Raw genomic sequence first — 20,984 nt, 5'->3', positions numbered from 1 at the left:
TACATACACTCACATATAAACAAAACAATTCAGAGGGGTGTTGTGAAAATAAATTAATTCATATTTGCAAAGCACTCAGCTCATATAGTGTTAAGTACCACATAAAAGCCGAGGAGGAAATATAAAATTGTGTACTCCGAGCAGGGTTTGAGTAGCATGCAGTAAATAAACACTAGGCCCCATATTGAATAATGAGGATGAAACAAAATATTGGCTGCTCATTAGGTGAGCAACTATCCTTTGCACAGGATGAGGCAGAGATCCCGTGGAAAAAAATTGTGTGTGCTCATGTAATTAAAATTAACATTAAATTAAGGTTGCACAGCCAGCCTTAATTATGGCTTTTCCTAATTTTTGAATGCTTGGTTTTGAAACATTAAATTATAAATATTGTGTGTATGTATATGAGGCTCAGTATACACACACACACAAAACATACCAACATTTGTATGTTTTTTCACAGCACTTAATTTTATTAAATAAACATTGAGAGTCCCATCTGTGCTTTGAAACTTTTCTCCCTTAATACTCCCTTCTTTCACCCTTAGTGGTAGGATAAAAAACGATTAGGTTCTGATATCAGATTGTACTTTTTGACATTACTATATTCATTTTTCAGATCCTAGTTCATTTTTAACCCATTAACAACACACTGCATACGATTCAAATCCTTTAACCCATTAGTCCAGTATTACAGGTCTGATTACTTTGTACATTTTATTTTTCAACACTTTTCTGCACCGAACGATTGGTAATGACTTCTTAACAAAATACGTGAACACTAACTACCACAATGTGTAAGGGGCAAACAGTGACATGGCAGTTGTCCTGTTACTGATATTGTTTGTACATTTCCTCTGACTGATGAACCTAAAGAAATATAAATAAAGCCCCATACTGACCAACACAGTGCGGTGGTGATTGCCACTTCCCGTTTTCACACATTATTTCTTTCACTCCTTGGTGTTCAAAATCTTTTAGGCACGTAAAAGCTATTTTTTCACCGTTCTCGTAGTTTCGTGTCTCTGTGATCTTGATGGCACCCGGGAGCTGAGGTGGAGGTGGGCATTTTCTTTCTTTAGCAAAAGATATTTCAGTTAGATCTCTTGATTCAAAAAATGGTAAATGTAAAAGTTCATTACAAACCAGAACAGTTAATAGATAAAAACATGTGCAGTCCATAGATCCTTATTAGCTATTCTCAGCATTTAGTTAGCATCATAATCATATTGCATTGACTCAAAGAACTGCATTATAGTTAATGAAGTACAACTGTGGGCTTAAAATAAGACATTTTGTAATGGTCTCTCATTGTGAGCAGTTCTTCTTCCTGCTCCATAACAAGAGCATAAACACACCATCATACAGTAAAGAAACCTTTATTGTAATTGAAGTTATTTTTCTAGTTAACTCAGATGCTATAAGCTGCTCAAGGCTCTAATCCAGCCTATTTCCTGAGTGGTGAAACCAGGGTCATTCCACTGAGCAAATGGCAGGAGGTGCAAGAGTATGCTGTGTGGCAGTCATACAGGAGATGCACATTGTCTGTTGTGGCACAGAGCTGAGCTATGCAGGGACCCCCATGCATGATAGTTAAGAGAGATAGGAGGAAACAGGACATAGGTGGCTGGGAGAGGGGCAGTACCAGAGGCTCCAGTTCTTGTTAAGGAGGAAGGGTGTGTAAGGATTCACATAGTTTACTCTGTAGTGTGGCCTCTGGGGAAAAAGGAATCCTACTCTTTAGCAGACCTTTATCGAAAACTGAGATCCATCAGAAATACACACACACACAAAAGCAAGTGTAAAAGGAATATTCAGGTTGCAAAAGTCAAGTACTCAAGAGTTAGTAAATGCCAGAACTAAAGATGCCTGTTGCCTCTGCAACTTTAATTCAGCCACCTTGTGTGTTTGTATTATGATACCGTCTTTAATTACATAAGCGCAGAGTATTTTTTCTAGAGCTGTCAAGCAATTAAAAAAATTAATCACGATTAATCATGTGATAAAAAAACGTAATCACAATTAATTGTGTGATTAATTGCACCGTTAAACAATAATTGAATACAATTTATTTAAATATTTTTGTGTTTTCTACATTTTCAAATATATTGATTTCAGTGACAACTACAGAATACAAAGTGTACAGTGCTCACTGTATATTATTATTTTTCATTACAAATATTTGCACTGTAAAAAAAAAGAAAAGTATTTTTCAATTCACCAAATATAAGTACTATAGTGCAATCTCTATCATGAAAGTTCAACTTACAAATGTAGAATTATGTCCAAAAATAACTGCATTAAAAAATAAAAGCATGTATAATTTTAGCACCTACAAGTCCACTCAGTCCTACTTCTTGTTCAGCCAATCACTCAGACAAACAAGTTTGTTTACATTTGCAGGACTTAATGCTGCCGCTTCTTGTTTACAATATCACCTGAAAGTGAGAACAGGTGTTCACATGGCACTGTTGTAGCTGGTGTCGCAAGATATTTATGTGCCAGATGCACTAAAAATTCATTTGTCCCTTCATGATTCAACCACCATTCCAGAGGACATGCGTCCATGATGATAACAGGTTCTGATCGATAACGATCCAAAGCAGAGAGGACCGATGCATGTTAATTTTCATCATCTAAGTCAGATGCCACCCGCAGAAGGTTGATTTTCTTTTTTGGTGGGTTGGTTTCTGTGACTTCCGCATCAGAATGTTGCTCTTTTAAGACTTCTATAACATGCTCTACACCTAGTCCCTCTCAGATTTTGGAAGGCACTTCAGATTCTTAAACCTTGGGTCGAGTGATCTAGCTCTCTTTAGAAATCTCAAATTGGTACCTTATTTGTGTTTTATCAAATCTGCAGTGAAAGTTCTTAAAATGAACAACATGTCCTGGGACATCATCTGAGAATGCTATGACATGAAATATATGGTAGAATGTGGGTAAAGCGGAGTAGGAGACGTGCAATTCTCCCTCAAGGAGTTCAGTCACAAATTTAATTAATGCATTATTTTTTTAACGAGAATCATCAGCATGGAAACATGTCCTCTGGAATGGTGGCCGAAGCATGAAGGGGCATATGAACATTTAGCCTAACTGGCACATAAATACCTTGCAATGCTGGCTACAAAAGTGCCATGCAAATGCCTATTCTCATTTTCAGGTGGACATTATAAATAAGAAGTGGGCAGCATTATCTCCTGTAAATGTAAACAAATTTGTTTGTCTTAGCGATTGGCTGAACAAGAAGTAGGACTGAGTGGACTTGTAGGTGCTAAAGTTTTACATTGTTTTGTTTTTGAGTGCAGTTATGTAACAAAAACAATCTATATTTGTAAGTGGCACGTACACGATAAAGAGATTGCACTACAGTACTTGTATGAGGTGAATTGAAAAATATTATTTGTTTGCCATTTTATACAGTGAAAATATTTCTAATATAATAAAGATAATATAAAGTGAGCACTGTCAACTTTGTACACTGTGTTGTAATTGAAATCAATGTATTTGAAAATGGAGAAAAACATCCAAAAATATTTAATACATTTCAATTAGTATTCTCTGTCCTCTGGTATCCATGCCTTGTCATGGTGGGACAGGTTGCATGCTTTAACGATCCCCAGTGTGTGTGTCGGTGGGGGGCTTTTTGCTCCTGTTAGGTTCAACCATGCCGGACTAGTCTGTGGGGGAGGGGCCAGACAAAACAGACACCCTGGTCCTCCGGCTTGGGGGTTAGGCCCAGGGCTAACAACCCTGTCCCGTAAAAAACAAAATATGTTACAGAAACAGCGATGATGATGATTTGGTATTCTATTGTTTAATAGTGCAATTAAAACTGCAATAAATCAAGATAATTTTTTTAATCACAATTAATTTTTGTGTTAATCGCGTGAGTTAACTGTGATTAATTGACAGCCATGTTTTTTTTCATATGACCCTTACCTCATTCAGTACACAGAATGGATGGGATGTCATCAGATTACTAATGACGGTATCCCAAGGAGGCTGAATTAAGATTCCACAGAGGAAGGATGATCCAGTGCTTAGTGTGCTAGCCTAGGTCTTGGGAGACTTGGGGCTTGTCTACACTTGCAATTAACAATGTTGCAACTTTCTTGCTCAGGGGTGTGAAAAAAACACTCCCCTGAGTGCAGCAAGTTGCAGCGCTGTAAAGTGCCAGTGCTGGGAGCCACGCCCCTCGCTGAGGTGGATTTTTAGAGCACCAGAAGAGCTCTCTCCCAGCGCTGCACTATGACCACACAAGGCATGTTAAAGCACTGCCTTGACAGCCCTGCCGCGCCAGCACTTTAGCGTTGCCAGTGTAGACTAGCCCTTGGATTCACATCCTTACTCTGGCACAGACTTCCTGTGTGAGCTGAGGCCAGTATCTCTGTGCTTCAGTCCCCGATCTGCAGCATGGGGATACTGGGACTTCCCTACTTCACAGGGGCATAGCAAGAATAAATGCAAGAAATTGAGTTCCTTCGTTGAGAAAATAACTGATTTTTTAGAGAAGGGAAGTGCAGTAGATCTAATATACGTGGACTTCAATAAAGCATTTTGACACAGTGCCTCAGGAGAAATTAGTTAAATTAGGGAAGATGGGGATTAGTACAAGTATTGCAAAGTGGATAAGAAACTGGCTAAAGGGGAGAAAGTAATGGGTTATTCTGAAAGGTGAATTAGTGGACTGGAGGGAGGTTACTAGTGGAGCGCCTCATGGCTCCATCTGGCAACTAATATTATTCAATATTTTGATTAATGACCTTGGCACAAAAAGTCAAGAGTGCTAATGAAATTTGCTGATGATACCAAGTTGGGAGGCATCATCAATACAGAGGAGAATAGGAACATTATACAGGAAGACTTGGATGACCTTGAAGACTGGAGTGACAGAAATGGGATAAAATTCAATAGTACAAAGTGCAAGGTCATGCACATAGGGTCTAGTAATAAGAATTTCTGCTACAACCTGGGGGCTCACATCAGTTGGAAGCAACAAAGGAGAATAAAGACCTACTGTGTAGATTTATCACAGGATGATGATGAGCTACCAATGTGATGCAGCTGTGAAAATGGCAAATGTGATCTTAAAATGTACACAGTAAAGCATTTCCAGTAGGAATAAAGTGTAAGACCTCACTTGGATTACTGTGTACAATTCTGATCACCCATGTTCAAGAAAGACTAATTTAAACTGAAACAGGTGTAGAGAAAAGCTACTAGGATGATCAGGGGAATGGAGGGTCTATCTTATGAGAAAAGACTGGAAGAGTTTGGTTTGTTTAGTTTCACAAAAAGAGGTCAGAGGGGGATATGTTTGCTCTCTATCAATTCATTATGGGGGTAATTCCCAGGGATGGTGAAGAGCTATTTAAGTTACATGACAATGATGGGACAAGAAGTAGTGGATGTAAATCTGGCCATGAACAAATTCAGGCTGAACATTAGAGGAAAGTTTCTAACCATCAGAGGGATGTGGTTCTGAAACAGCTTCCCAATAGAAGTTGTGTGGACAAACAACTTCCTTAGTTTTACCAGAGATCTGGACAAACTTTTTAGTGCAATTTTAAGACGGGGTTGCTTGTGATGGTAGGGGACAGGTGTCAACAACCCTCGAGCTCACTTCTGGTTTAAGTCCCATGTTCCAGAAGCTCATGCTTCAGGGGTTCGGCCAGCCACTGACAGGGGTCTGGAAGGGATTTTTGCCCCCCTTCCTCCAATGTATTCTGGGAAGGTGTTTTCACTTTCCACTAAAGCATCAGACGATGACCATGGCTGGAGATGGGATATTGGTGGGAGTGGGGCCAGGGCTTTGAGGTGGCACTAAGCATTCTGTCTTTGCTGGCTGGTTCTTGCTCACATGCTCAGGGTCTCGCTGATCACCGTATGTGGGGTAGGGAAGAAATTTTAGCCCAGGTTAGATTGGATGTAGTAAGGAGCAGATAGTTAGGGGTTTGAAGGAGGGGGTCTCATGAGTTCCCTGAGGACTAAGTTCAGATCCCATGTGTGCGTGGGAGGGTGTATTTCAGGGTAAATGTTCTGGAGTCCCGCAAGAAAGCGTTTTGTAGTTGGATGTGTAAACATCGAGAATCCATCGACTTTGTTATGGAAGGTGTTAATCGCCACGAGATGTACTTTGATAGATCTCAGTGATAACCCTGAATTCTTTAGCTCTACAAGGTAGTCTAGCACCAGTGGAAGGGGCGTAGTGCAGGGAGTAAGTCATTTATGTAGGCACCATGTGGAAAAACATTTCCACTTTTGTAGGTAAGTATTGCATGTGGAATCATGTCTGATGTTCAATAACACGTGTTTGACCTGCTCTGAACAAGTTAACTCGTGTGATTAGAACCATGGAGGAGCCACGCATTCAGATGGAGCTTCTCCAGTTGTGGGTGGAAGATCTGACCATCGGCCTGTGACAGGAGGTTTGGCCTCATTGGAAGAGTTTGTGGAGGATGAATTGACATACGCAGCAGGTAAGGGTACCAAGTTTGTCTGGGCTATGCTCAGGCAAACAAGATGATCTTGGCTTTGTCTTCCCTGGTCTTGCGTAGGACTCTGTATTAGTGGGATCTGTGGGAATGCATACATAAATGACTTGTCCCATCGGATTAAGAAAGCATTCCCCAGGGACCGGGGACCAAGTCCCACCCTGGAACAAAATAGCGGGCATTTGTGGTTCTGTGCTGGGGCGAATAAGTCGATCGATGGGAACTCCCATTGATAGAGTATCTGTTGTAAGACCGTAGGGTTCAGTTCCCATTTGTGCTCTTGTGATAACTGTCTGCTTAATGTGTCAGCGGTGGTGTTTTTGCATCCTGGTAGGTAAGAAGCTGAAATGTCGATGTGGTGCTGAATACACCACTTCCATAGTCTCATGGCTTCAGTGCATAGGGAAAGAGATAGCCCCCCACCTCGTCTCTTGATGTAGAACATGCATGCAACATTGTCTGTCATCACTCAGATTGATTTGTTTCTTATGAGTGGTAGGAAGTGAAGATAGGTGCATCTTACTGCTCTGAGTTCTAGCAGGTTTATGTGAAGGTGTGTTTCCAGTGTCGACCACCTGCCTTATATCATTTGGTGGTCCAGGTGTGCCCCCAAGCCCCATAGGCTGGCATCTGTTGTGATCATGATTGAAGGAGGTCTGTGGTGAAAGGGAACACCTATGCAGATGTTCTCCGGTCTTGGCCACCATTGTAGGGATGCTAAAACCTTGGTCGGTGGTGTTTACATCATGTTGAGGTTGTGTTTGGTGGGTTTATACTGAACACAGCCACCTCTGAAGACACTGCATGTGTAATCTAGCGTGTTTTACCACGAACATGCTGGCGGCCATGTGTCCTAGTAATTGTAGGCATGTCCGGGCCTCGATTCGTGGACAGATGGATATGGTGTCTATGAGATGTTTGATGGTTAAGAATCTGGCATGCAGTAGTGAGGCTGTGGCTTGAGTTGAGTCCAGGTGTGCCCCGATGAATTCTAGTTGTTGTGTGGGTATCAATGTGAACTCTTGAAAATTTATTTGCAACCCCAGTTTTTGAAGAGGTTTATGGTCAGTCATGTGATTGTTTCTGTCTCTATGTATGAGTATCCTTTGATAAGGCAATTGTCTATGTCAGGGAAAATTCTGATCCCTTGTTTGCCCGGTGAACTGTGACTGCTGCAAGGGTTTTGGAGAACACTCTCAGTGCAGTGTAGAGTCCAAATGGGAGCACACTGTATTGATAGTGGTTGTGTCCCACTGAATTGCAGGAATCACCTGTGAGGACGAGTGTATTGAGTATCCCTGTTTCGTTGGTATGGTTGGTATCGCTTCCTTTTTGGGGGCAGTGTATATATGCCAAGTGTATGAAGGGTCACTTCTTCATGGTGTGTAGGACTTCATCAGTTTTTGCCTCAAACAGTTTGTTCTAATTGAAAGGTAGGTCCTCAACCTTTAGTTGGAGCTCTTTTGGTATGCCAGACAATAGCAGACACGAGGCTCTGCACATCACTATCACTATAGCTATGGTACGGGCTGCAGTATCAGCGATATCCAGGGAAGCCTGTAGGGCCGTCCTGGTGACAATTGTCCCTTGACCAGGATTGATTTGAATTGTGCTCTTCTGTCTTCTGGTATGTACACGGTAAACTCAAAGAGTTTCCCATAATTGTCAAAGTCATATTTAGCCAAGGAGGCACTCTAGTTGGCAATGCGGAATTGTAGCATCGAGGAGGTGTAGACCTTGTGACCTAAAAGGTCTAGACACTTATGGTCTTGATCCTGTGGCATAGAGCGGTGTTTGGCCCGGTGGTTTTCTGCTTCCACCACTAGAGAATTTGGTTGTGGGTGAGAAAACAGAAAGTCCATGCCCTTGATTGGGAAATAATATTCATGGTCCGCCCTTTTGCATGTTGAGGGGGCAGTGACCGGGGTCAGCCATACTGTCCAGCAGGTTTGGGGATGGGCAGGGTAATTTTTGACACAGAAGATGGGTGTAGAATTTTTAATGGTTTGCATTGGTACTCTTGGACTTACTCTAGAGAGATGTCCTGGCTGACTGCTATGCACTTGAATAGCTCTTGAAATTGTTTAAAGTCATCAGCCATGGTAGGTGGAGGTGGCAGAATGGCTATATATGGAGAAGAGTTATGTTCATGTGACACTGTTTCGGGGGCAGTCTCTTCCTCTGGTTCATTGGCCATCTCCTTCGTGGCTCCTGATGTTGCCGGCCCTGGGGATACAGGAGGGGACCGGAGCTGTGCCATAGGCAGTGAGAAGGTCCAAACATATTGGCCTTTGTATGCTGCCCATGGTGGCCACTGCATCGTGAAAGCCATTTCGGGACCCATCTATGGGGATCCATACCATGGAAAGCGAGGTTGTGACTGATGGATTTTATGCCATGGTGTGACTCCAGTAGGTTTTAGTTGGGGTGTGGGCGAGCCCTGTGGTGAAAACACTTGCTCCTCTTCGTTCTCATTGTCACTGTCTCTAAACATTGATGGTCCATAGGCAAGGTCGGTTGTGTGATAGGTGATCCCTCGTTGCAAAGGAGAGGTGATTCTGGCACCGATGCAACAGTGATGTCCTTCTGTATCAGGAATTGTTGCGGTGCCAGTGGGTGCGGTACCGATGTCTTAGTAGTAGGCATTGGGTGTCTAGGAGTGTTCTGTTTTGTCTTTGTTGGGGCCAGTGACCACACTGCGGTGCTGGCTGTCAGTACTGGGTGAGGGGGCAGTGCTGAGGAAGGTGGCTGCGCCAAGACCTGTGTCGGCACTGGTGGTTGTAAGGTCGGCGCAGTCTCCAACGTGGATGGCGGTACTGTTGGTGCCGAGGAAGAGACATGGCATGTTTGCGGTCTCAACTCCTTGTTCTTATGAGTGGTGCATCCGGTGCTGGAGGAGCCAGGGGAGTCACAGGTACTGATTCTCAGGGCCATCGGCACCACTTGTAATGACTTTCCGGGGGACCGTTTCTTTCTGTGAGGTTCCCGCTGTGGAGAGGTCGAGGGTTGCTTCCTCTTTTCTTGAGAGGGTGGAACAGTGCTCTTAGTCAGGTCAGACCAAGTTGGGGAGCACTTAGGGGAAGGCTTTGGGGTGTCCTTTTCAGATCCAGGTTGGAGTGATTTTTCCATTAGGATCATTTTGAGGCATAGATCCCAGTCACACCTGGCTCTCGCCTTCAAATTGTTGCAGTGGATGCACTTGGATGGTATGTGTGTCTCCCTGAGGCATCTCATGCAGAGGGAGTGCCCGTTGGAGCTCAGCATAACCTCCTTGCAAGAGTGGCATCTTTTGAAGCCAGGGGAGCCTGGCATGTCTAAAGTAAAGTCCTGAGTGGACCGACATTTTTTTTTTTTACATGGTTTGCGCTCCACAGGGAACCGTTAACCTGGAAATGAAGAAAACTAAGATTTTTTTTCTCAACTAACAAACTAACTTATCTATGGAAAAAATTAAACTGAGCTAACAATTATTTATTTTTTCTATCTCGAGTGGAAGAAGCTGTAGCACTGCCCCAAGCTCCATCTTCAGCCGAAGACGATTGAGATGGAAGTGAGGGGGTCAGTTGTGCACGCGCTGAAGAAACTCCAACAGTGCTGCGAGACAGCTGCTGCGCATGCATGGCCCGACCAGACCACAAATCTCCGATCAACGGCTCCAGGACACACCATCACCTGAAGTGGAGCACCCACAGGGACAGCACTCAAAGAAGAAGGAATTTTAGCCCAGGTCAGATTGGATGTTACCATAGGGCTATTTTGCCTTCCTCTCCAGTCATTTGCCAGGATTATCTGGATATAGCTCACTTATTTTCTCTTCTATTGTGGGATCCTTGGGCACTGGCACACCTCTGTCCCGCCTATTCTCCGTCTTTAGCACATAATAGTCTGGTCTCCCGTGGGCTGTAATACTTGGGTCTCATTGCAATTGATAGGTTTAGTGTGTGGGTGGTGTTGATGGCCTGTGCTATACAGGAGGTCAGACTAGATGATCTAGTGGTCCCTTCTGCCCTTAAACACTGACTCCATTAAAGATTGTGAGATACAACAGAGACGGGGCTATAAAAGTACCTGGCATTTCTTAACTTTTGAGTGCTTGAGTTGAAACCTTAATGTTCTTTTAACATGGCTTTGTGTGTGTGTGTGTAATTTATATTTTTTTAATAGTACATAAAAATAGAAAGTCCATCATGTGGCATCTTATTGACACCCACATCAATCATGAACAGAGTTGGAACCTTTAGATCTGCTGCACAGACCTCCGCCATTTGAGTTAATGGAGTAACTGGTAGCAGCGGCAGGTTGTCATCTATACGAACCAGTGCTAGGTGGAGATGAGACAAACTCTTTCCCAATGTGCTTCACAGATATTTGCTTATAAGATTATATTTTAGTCATAGGACTTACTTTAGGAATAGTGCCCAGCCAGCCTCAGTTCCCCTCTCTCTGTTCCCTGTCTGATCTGGCTCCTCCTTGTGTCTCCTCCAACTCACACACACACACACACACACACACACACACACACACTATCTCCCAGCCCCAATCTCTCTCCCTTCCATCACCCCTTAATCTGCTCCTATTCCCTTCTTCATCCCATTTAGATCCCAAGTCCCAATCTCCCCCCCATCCTAGTGTCCCCAAAAGAATTAACTTTTTCCTCATGAGCAATATTAAATTTAAGATTGAGTAGAACTCACTCTCTCTTGCTTACTCCAAATGCTCATTTGAGGACATTCATTCTTTGCTCTGGACTTTTTTAATAGGCATCAGGTCAGGAAATAAAACCAGGAACTTGTTACCTTTGTAAGGGTATGACACAACATGCAGCCCCGGCAGTCTGCAGGATTCTCTTTTTGTCAAACAGACAGCAAACCTAATAATTCCTATTGTTGTGGATTGAGTTACACCTCATTGAAACTGGGGGGTAAAACAACCACCTTTCATTCCAGATCACTGTGAAAAACAATTAAGCTCCTTCATGGAACCAGATCGCTGAAACAATAGGAGCACCACCCAAAACACAGGCAACATGGCAGGGCCTGAGTAGAAGATGAACCACATGGCCCAAGGTGTTTCTCTGTGGACTGATAAAGTAAATGCAGGGGCTAGCGCATTTATTGGGGGAGCTGTATGTCTCTGAGTGTGAAAAAGGAACATCACAAAGAAGGAATGAGCAGAAAGCCAAGGAGATAGCCAAAGTAAGCACTGAGGGAGGGAGCAGTCTTGAGGGAAAGCCTAGATAGTGCTTTTTGGGTACAGTGGATGCTGGAAGAAGCTTGAAACTTAGAGCAAAGAAACTTTCTTTTGTTTGATCCTACTGGATGCAGGGAAATAGGACTCTCTCTCTCTCTTTCTGTATATACACATACACTTTAGAGAGAAATAGAGAGAGAATAAATAGGATTCCATCAAAGAAATATGTCCATCATCAACGTCTTGTCCTAATGGAAACAACTCACTAAGCATTCATGGCCCACCATACAATTTCTATTCTCCGATGTGGCCCTCGGGCCAAAAAGTTTGCGCACCTCTGGTTTAGAGAACGTCAAATTATTTCAGTAATTTAAAAGCAGCAAGTTGTCTTTCCTATGCTTAGGCATATAAACAGATATATGTTTTAATGATTAAACCAGGTTTTTTTTTAAACTACTGAACTTCACTCAGACTAAAGGTAGATGTAATACTTGGTAACTATTATAATTAGAAAAGGACAATTTGTATATAAATACACAAGCTTACCTATGCAGTCAAGTTTGGGTGTCCATTCCCCATATTTACAAGTTGATTGTATAAAGTTTGTGCCATCTGTTTTACATTTGTAACTTATAGGTGCTTTGTGCCTATAGATCCTTTTCTTGATGGGAGTTTGTAAAATGGCTATAGTCTCAAAATTCTCTGGAAGTCCACATGTAGCAGATTGATCTAAATAAAATCCAACACAAAAATTAAAATATGCTATAAATCATAGGATGTGTCCAGTAAATATCCATTTAAAGGCAGACATTCAATATGCAAATACATGTCCATGTGAGAATGTTGTGTCTACTATTGTTATAAGTAATCTCTAAAGTTACCAGAAGAGAAAGAGATCAAAGAAAAAAAATCAAAAATGTTTTTAGTTTGTGTACATCATAAAGTTTTCAAAGATGTTGAGCTGCCTTTACACTGAAAGGTGGGGTCAAGAAAACCCTGTTGAAAGCCACTGATGCTTTTATGCACATGCTTAACTTTGCACACACTATGCATATACTATAGTATGTAAAGAATGGTGCTAAATATCTATATAAACTGTATCTGCCTGAATATTGATGAATAATCTCTATTCAACCTTAAATGAAGTTGTTACTTTAATGCTTAAAGTATTATCTAAATAGTTTACCAGCACACGAAGGCAAAGATATCCATTTTCCGCTAAGACACTTCACTGTCTTTGGCCCAACCATTACATAGTTTTTTTCACATTCATAATCCACTGTATCTCCATGAACGTACTGGTGATTGTCTATATTGACAGCTCCCCCTTTGGCAATAGGGGGTGGTAGTCCACAGGTTTTTTCCTCTTCTGTGGAAAAGAGCATAAATATTCCACATTATATTCTTGGCACATATAAAACACATGATCAAAGAGCCTTACTTAAAATAATTATTTAGGGCCTGATCTTGCTCTCATTAAAGTTAGAAGTGAAACTCTGATTGACTTAAATGGGTGCAGAACTAGGCCCTTAGTTTGTAATAACATTTGCCATTCTTCCAAACTCCTCTCCCTCACTTCTCTATGACTAGGACAACTCCTCAATCCAGTTATCTTCCAGGACTGTATTCAGCTTTTCTCTCCTCACAGTTTTGTAAGGATTGTCCCTTATTTCTCTCTATTTCCACATACAAAATATCATTAACTTAGCAATGCTCAATTTATATTCCCTCACAAGAATGAAAACACTAAAATGCAAGGAAATCTTAAATCAAATCAGTACTCACATTCAACACAATACCTCGCTCCAATTTGCTAGTAGTTCACTACTATCATGACACTAAACTACACCCCCCCAATACTCACTTTATATTTAAAGAAAATAAAATCCTGCCACCTTCAGCGCACACATCCAAGAAATGAAAATCACACAGCTGCCATGTTGACAACTGCAAGCTCCCTGACCCCCACATTCTTCACTTTCCCCTTTCTAATTTGCAGCCTCTGCTCTCCTGCTGCTGCGACCGTGTCACCCCACTATACCTGTTTAAAGCCTTTCCTTTATTGCTCTTTTTCTGCATTATATTGAAACTCCCTATAAATTATAAGACTGAGAATAAACTTCTTCCCTGGCTATGACATTTCCTTATACTGCTCGATCCCAAATCTCTTTGCTAACCACTCTATTTTATATTCCACTCTTGGCTTTGTACTTCATTTCACATTGCCCCTACAAATATAATTGCTTCCCACTGATTGGGCAGCATGCAGCTTTTCCTCCCTTCATTAAACGTCCTTTTCTATACTTCCTTGTCTTTCACTTGCTATCGAAATATTTTACTTGTGTTTTAGTTCTCTCATAACTGCTTGGGGCAGGGACCTTGTTATGTGCACTTATGGTGCTCCATAAATAATAATAAACAACATTCAGCAGCATGTTAGGATGATAGTGAAATAGTCAACTGACCTGTTATCCAATGGTATTCATCAAAAGTTCTCCTTACATGTAGTTAAGGCAAGGCAAAGAAAATAGTATCTAGAAAACAAATTCAGCTTACACTGTGCTAAAATGAGGCCAGCAGCTACACCCCTTTCCTTACATTTTTCATAGATCAGTATGGAAACCTAACCAATGATGATTTCAGCAGGACAAAGCTCAGATCACTAGACTTGCCAAGACAATCATAGAACCTCTAGTAGATCTGTTAACACTTTGGATTTTGTTTATCTATTATTTTTTAGGTCATACCATCCTTTTATTCCACAAAACATCTGTAATTATTTCCTATAAATGCACATTTTCATTTCAGATAAAACCAAAAAATTCTGATTGATTTCTAAATATGCTGCAACTACAAGCAAATATTATACTTGTGTTCATTTATTTTAATTTTTTTTAAATTATGTTGGTTAATATGCATACTAAGGGATGCTCTCCAGCATTAGGTAAATTATCAGTGTGGACTCTCAAAATTGAAATTTCAGTGCTTTTGTTCAGCCAGGATTCCAGACTCTGCAAATTACAGTTAGCCGTTGGAAGTATTTTAGATGTCAATCAATAAAAACACTATCACCCATCTGATTCCATCTCAGGGAGGACTGTGGTACAGAAACTATGTACACTGGCCAGTATGTTACATTTAAGTAGGTATAGTTTGGATTTGAAAAATCTCTAAAAGTGTAAAATATAAAAGTATTAATCTATATTAATCCTAAGAGTGTGAAAAAACACATAGTTTACCAGTGCAAGAAGGTAAAGATGTCCATTCCCCATCAATACATTCTATTTTTCTTGATCCAATAATTTTAAAACGGAGGTCACAGTCATATTCCACTGAGTCGCCATGTTCATATTCCTCATGAAGTTCACTGATAATATTCCCTTTGGTAATGCTGGGTGGTGGCCCACAAGCTTTGGTTTCCTCTAATACAAAGAGATTATATCTAGACAGTTGTTCCAATTAAAAATAGACTACAATAAAAAATGAAAAAAAGCCAAATTCACTGCTTCAAGTGGAGAAAGATGGCACAGCTGACTATGAATTAATTAACCTTATCTCTGGAGATTTGGATTCAAATCCTACTTTAGGTCACAAGTGGAAATGAGTGCCCTGAGTTCAACCTACTACCACTTCACACAACTGGCAGTTTCACTATAATCAAAATGGACGGAAACAAATTCACAGTTTCAAATGGGAAATTAAGGCACAGTGGGTTAGTAAGTGAATTGGCATGAGGATAGATGGGGTAGTTCACCTTGGGATAGACACAAGGATCCAGAAGGAGCCCACAGAAGAGTTGATGAGTATTGAAGAGCCAGATTTACTAAGAGGTATCCTACTTAAATAAGCCTAAGGGAAATATTTACCTTTACATGTCGGAGATGCTGGGAACCATCCAAAGTAATAGCACTGAGAGGAGTCAGGTCCCACTCGTTTGTGACTTTTTGCACAGGAAAAAGTTACCACATCTCCGTTATCATATTTAGCTTTCGGGGGGGAAACCTGGCCATGGGCCAATATCAACATTTCACATTCTATGGCTAAAGATGATGGTGAGGAAAGGAAAGGAAATATATTATAGCAAATACTTCTAGGGGAAAGTATTTAAAATACAAAAGATTTGAACAAAATGGGTTGATCAAAAACCAGTTTTAAACCATGGAAAGGCACCCATTGATTTGGATCAGGGCTTTGGTTAGCACCAAGAACAAGAATCTTGCTGAAAAAACTGGGAATTTGTAAGAGTTAGAATTCCATCTAGGGCGGGGAAAGAAAAGAAGGCAAGCAGGAAAAAAACAAGCACAATAGGATATAATTGGGAGGAAAAACAAAGATGACATTTAATCAAATGAAGGGGTGACTTTCCATAACCTTTCCCCCACATTATATTAATTTAAATATAAACATTTTTGCAAGTAATTTAGAAACTGGTAGTTTCATAGACACAGATCCTTACTCAGAAAAATCACACTTGGAGTACTCCAAATAATCAGTTAATGATGCTGGCCTTTCAACCTGGATTGCTATTTGTCACGACTTAAAATACAACTATTACTTGTTCAAAGTTTTTGTAAGATTTGTTTGTCTTTCATAGTACAATAATAATTCTGCAGTTTCCAGTGCTCTGATTACCTCTTATTTCCCAATGGTTCCATTACTTTTGAATTTAATCTGTACCCCGTTCGAATCAGAGCTGCTCCATCCAGAGTCTGGAACAGACAGATGCAGCTAATGCCGAGCAGACCACGAAGCTCTCAATCCCAGTGGATCTGGATCTGTGCAGAGCAGAGATACCCCAGCCCCTCCAACCCTCCTCAGACTTCCCTCAGAGCCTGACCCAGTGGGGACAGTATTTATTGTCAGTATTGCAGTAGTGTCTCGGGTGCCCAGTCCAGACCGAGAACCCCACGGCACCAGACGCTGCACAAACAGCCAGTCCCTCCCTGTAGAGCTGACATATAAGTACAATATTTATATTCCAATGGATTTATTTTATTATTATATGGTAAAAATTAGAAAGTAAGCCATTTTTCAGTAATAGTGGACTTTTTATGTCTGATTTTGTAAGCAGGTGAAACTTGGAGGCTCGCAAGACAAATCCGACTCCTGAAAGATGTGCGGTAATTTGAAAAGGTTAAGATTACGAAGAACACACTTTTCTGGGGATTGCTGACTGAATGCAATGAATGATTCTTCACTGTCCCAGCAGACATGAACACTTCCCACCCAGTCATTATCCACAATGTAACCTGCACCTAAATCAGAGCTATTTAAATTAGTAATCAATATAGCAACTATGACAGTCAAAGGAATTCGTTCTGCAGAGTAGTAATTTAATTAAAACAAAACAAAAACACCTTACCAAGACACTGGGGCTCAGGAGTCCATCCATTTATGCCACATACTGTATAACCTGTTGTGATTTTATTTACAGTTTGGTATCCATCCGCACATTCATATTCCAGTATTTCTTCAGGCAGAAACACCATTTGATTTGTGTGGAAATTAATATGCTCGTAACGAGGCTTTTCACATGTTTCTGTAGAATTAGAGAAATGTAGTTATTTTTCTTAATTAGAAACTCTGGCATTCTAAAGCATCCTCATTATATCTACCTTTGTGAATTTGGGCCTCAGTATAGTAAAAAAATGAAAATTCTACACACAGTACCACACATTATATCTCTTTAAATTGTCTTTAGGACTACATAGTGGTGAAAGGAAAGTGTTCATAGATTTAGAAGGCAAAACCAGAAGAAAACATTTAGGCAATAAATATATACCTGCATTTTGCATGCTTGCTGCTTACATCGTTCCCACTAATGTTTACTAGACATGTTTGTCTTTGAAAATCTACAGTGATAATAGTGACTCAAACCTTTCCCTTGAGAGTCAACACTAATGCTCTTATAATTCAGAATATCTTCCTAATGTCTAGCATAAAAGTTTTCCTTCCTTGGATTCAGGCCATTGCCTTTTTCCTACCATTTGAGACTGTGAATATAATTCCCTTCTTTCAGTTGCTGCACTACATATTGTTACTGTGATTGTTACAGTTAGGTTGCAGTCATGATCCCTTGAATCATCTGTAAGGGCTAGATTCTGCTCCAGTGTAGGGAAGCCAGGGAACAGATTCTCTGGTCTTGTCCAGCTATGCTGAGCAAGGAACAGGGCCGGCTCCAGGCACCAGCCTACCAGGCATGTGCTTGTGGCAGCACCTGGAGGGGGGCGGCGCTCAGGCCCGAGAGCGGGGCCGCGACTGGGCTCGCCGCCCTCCCCTCAGCGCTCCGGCCGGCCGGGGAGAGCGGGGCCGCGGCCGGGCTCTCTGCCCTCCTCGCGGCGCTCCTGCCGCCGGGGAGAGCGGAGCCGTGGCGGGCTCGCCGCCCTCCTCCCGGCGCTCCGGCCGGTCGGGGAGAGCGGAGCCGCGGCGGGCTCGCCGCCCTCCCCCAGGCGCTCCTGCCGCCGGGGAGAGCGGGCCCACGGCCGGGCTCTTCGCCCTCCTCCCAGCGCTCCGGCCAGTCGGGGACAGCGGGGCCCCGGCCGGGCTCGCCGCCCTCCCCCCAGCACTCCTGCCGCCGGGGAGAGTGGAGCCACTGCGGGCTCGCCGCCCTCCCCCCTCCCTGGCGCTCCGGCCGGTCGGGGAGAGCGGGGCCGCGGCCGGGCTCGGCGCCCTCCCCTGCCGCGCTCCCTGCCGGGGGGAGGGGGGGGCGGCAGGAGGCTTTTTTGCCTGGGGCGGCAAAAAAGACAGAGCTGGCCCTGGCAAGGAACCTGATCAAGGGATAGAACAAACATGACTTCAAGCCAACCTTCTGCCTTCCAGGTTGCTCCTCCTCCTTCAAGCTATTTTATGCAGGTTACCTATCGCCCCAAAAGGTCATTTCAGCAGCCAGAAGAGCCAGGACATCCCAGTTATGATGCCTTTTTCCTAGTCACACCTTTATACTTGGGGGGAATTGCAACCAGCCAACTATTTTTTTGGTTGTTTTCTCCAGTCAGAACTACGCAAAGCAGATGGAACAGAAGGAAAATTGGGCCTTATACGTATAAAAAGGCAAAGGTGGGAAGCAACACAACAGTAAATAAGGAGTTCTCACTGCATTCAATTATGTGTCCCTAATACTTAGCTCTGTTTTATCCCATTTGAGGGTCTGGTCCTTGTTTACCAACCAAACTAATCCATGCGTTGGCACTGTCATGTTCACTGCCTTTATTTTCAAATCATAACATTCATGAACACCACAAAAGTCAGATATTTCCCTACTGATTTCCAAATGAGTCACAAATTGCAGGGAATCTCCTCCCTGTAGAAACATGAGAATTATTCTTGACTGGAAATATGGGAGGCTACTTAATAAAGAGCCATGCATCCAAAGGAAGGTTTATTCATTTATTGAGACAATTTTGTAGACTATTTTGTGTGAAACACTCCAGTGTGCAAGAGCTATTGCAGGTGCTATCGTTCGGGACACCACTTTGCAGAGCCAGAACTGCAAACAGGTTAAAGTTCATGTATTTCACAGACAGATAATCTAGATGGGATTTTCTAGGTCTTGGTAGCTATGCTGTTTATTTAATACTCTTCTCTGTGCGATGGAATGGACTTCATTTGAAGACAAATTATAAGCAAATTCTTTTATGCACAAAGGTGTTCTGTGTATGTGGATACTAATAGGGTAAAAAGAGGAATAGCCAGGAAATAAGGCAGCCTGGAATAAAAGGAAGAGATGACCCCCAGTTGGATTGGGTTAATATTGGAGTTATTATCCCACAAAAGTGGGAGATTTAATTGTCCACTTTAATCACCATATTTCCTCTCATCTGGAGAGAAGGAACTCCCGAAACCAGGAAGATAACTAAGATAACTAAAGTGACAACAATTGGAAGAAAGTTTTTAAAATTTTGTGCTCTGATGCTTTTACATAAAATGTATGTCTTTATGATTTAAATACTGATCAGTCAATGGTAAGTTATTTTATTTATGATGGTAATACTTCCCCCAAATAATAGATTAATTTTGTCCAGTCATAGTAAGACATAACCCAAGGAGCCTCAGCCTTGTAAGTTTCCCCACATGAAGCTGAAGCTTCTCCCCATACCTGAACATGGTGCTCATCCTCTAGTGAGGAAAAAAGGAGCAATGTGACAAAGTAGAGAGTTCTTCAATCATTAAATTACTCACTAATGCACTTTGGTAAAGGAGTCCATCCTCCTCGAAGGCACTGTGTCTTCCCCACCTCATTTCCTTCTGGAGTCGTGTAAGCAATCTGACACCTATATGTTGCTTCCTCATTTAAAGTAAATCTGTTCTTACTTTCAGAGAAATAACCATTCTGTATCTCAACTTTTTCACATATTTCTAAAATAGAGAGAGTATGACATTATCTCAAGATAAATACTGTTAATTAACATGCTTTTCATAGGTATACAGTGACCACGAGAAGAGGTACACCTGAAATGAAATGGAGGAATGCTATTTAAAATTTTTTTGAACAATAAGTTCCTTCATACTTTTGGACAGTGGGAGGGGAAGGTAAGAAATCAGAGTGTATATCAGTGTTTTTTATCTCTCACAATCATTCCTGATACTGATTTCTCAAAGCCAATCTAAAAGATGGTTGGACTGAAAATGGTCATTTTGATTCTGACACTGCCAGCTCTTATTTTGTGGGAAAGTTCTCTCTTTTTGTTTTATGTGCTGTATGTACAAGTAATTTGGTGAAGCAGCTTCATGGTTTAATGCACCTGACAATCATAAGGGGCTCATCAGTGAGAAAGACAGTGCTAAACATCACAGAGACATTATCACTTAACCTACCTTCTTCAGAGACAGCCTCTCCCACTGCAATATTTCCACAGCTGTGATCAATAGAGCATTCATGCTAGACCCCCTCAGTTTAAAGGAGAGGGTGTTGGTAGCGGGGCATTATCCTGGAGGGGCATTCAATTTTGGAATTCACTCTCTCCCTGAATTTGCTGACTTCCAGGATACACTGCACAGCCCATCCACTTTCTTGGGCATTTGGGGAGAGTAGAGATAGGGAGGGAATGAGGCTTTGAGGCAGGATGTGTTTGTCTGAATTTTGTTATGGAGGTTGATGACTTGATTTTACACATAATATCTTAATTGATGTTCAAGCCCCCAGAGCTACCAGACAAACTGTGCAAGCCACTCCCTGGAGGAAGAGGAGGCAGAGGGGCAAGGTGGAGCCATGGCTTTATCCCACTTTGCAACATCCAGAAGTGCTGACCAGGTATAGACAGAGGAACATGCTGCATTATCCTAAAAGATGGTATAATG

General features: G+C 41.9%; 1 protein-coding gene across 1 annotated transcript in view; it reads right to left on the bottom strand.

The window, feature by feature from the left end:
- Positions 1-20,984, bottom strand: part of LOC135882880 (complement factor H-like) — a 110,431-nt gene that overhangs the window by 59,882 nt on the left and 29,565 nt on the right. The window contains exons 7-13 of the mRNA XM_065409914.1: positions 19,866-20,042; positions 17,050-17,226; positions 15,554-15,727; positions 14,927-15,109; positions 12,874-13,056; positions 12,234-12,416; positions 903-1,076 (exon numbers count right to left, since the gene is read on the bottom strand). Of these exons, the coding sequence (XP_065265986.1) occupies positions 903-1,076; positions 12,234-12,416; positions 12,874-13,056; positions 14,927-15,109; positions 15,554-15,727; positions 17,050-17,226; positions 19,866-20,042 (1,251 nt within the window). The remainder of the gene's footprint in view (positions 1-902; positions 1,077-12,233; positions 12,417-12,873; positions 13,057-14,926; positions 15,110-15,553; positions 15,728-17,049; positions 17,227-19,865; positions 20,043-20,984) is intronic.

Source organism: Emys orbicularis, chromosome 8 (assembly GCF_028017835.1).
Source record: "Emys orbicularis isolate rEmyOrb1 chromosome 8, rEmyOrb1.hap1, whole genome shotgun sequence".
NCBI classification, from domain to species: Eukaryota; Metazoa; Chordata; order Testudines; family Emydidae; genus Emys; species Emys orbicularis.
Note: the sequence above shows the minus strand (reverse complement) of the source record. Positions and strands in the feature narration are given on the sequence as shown.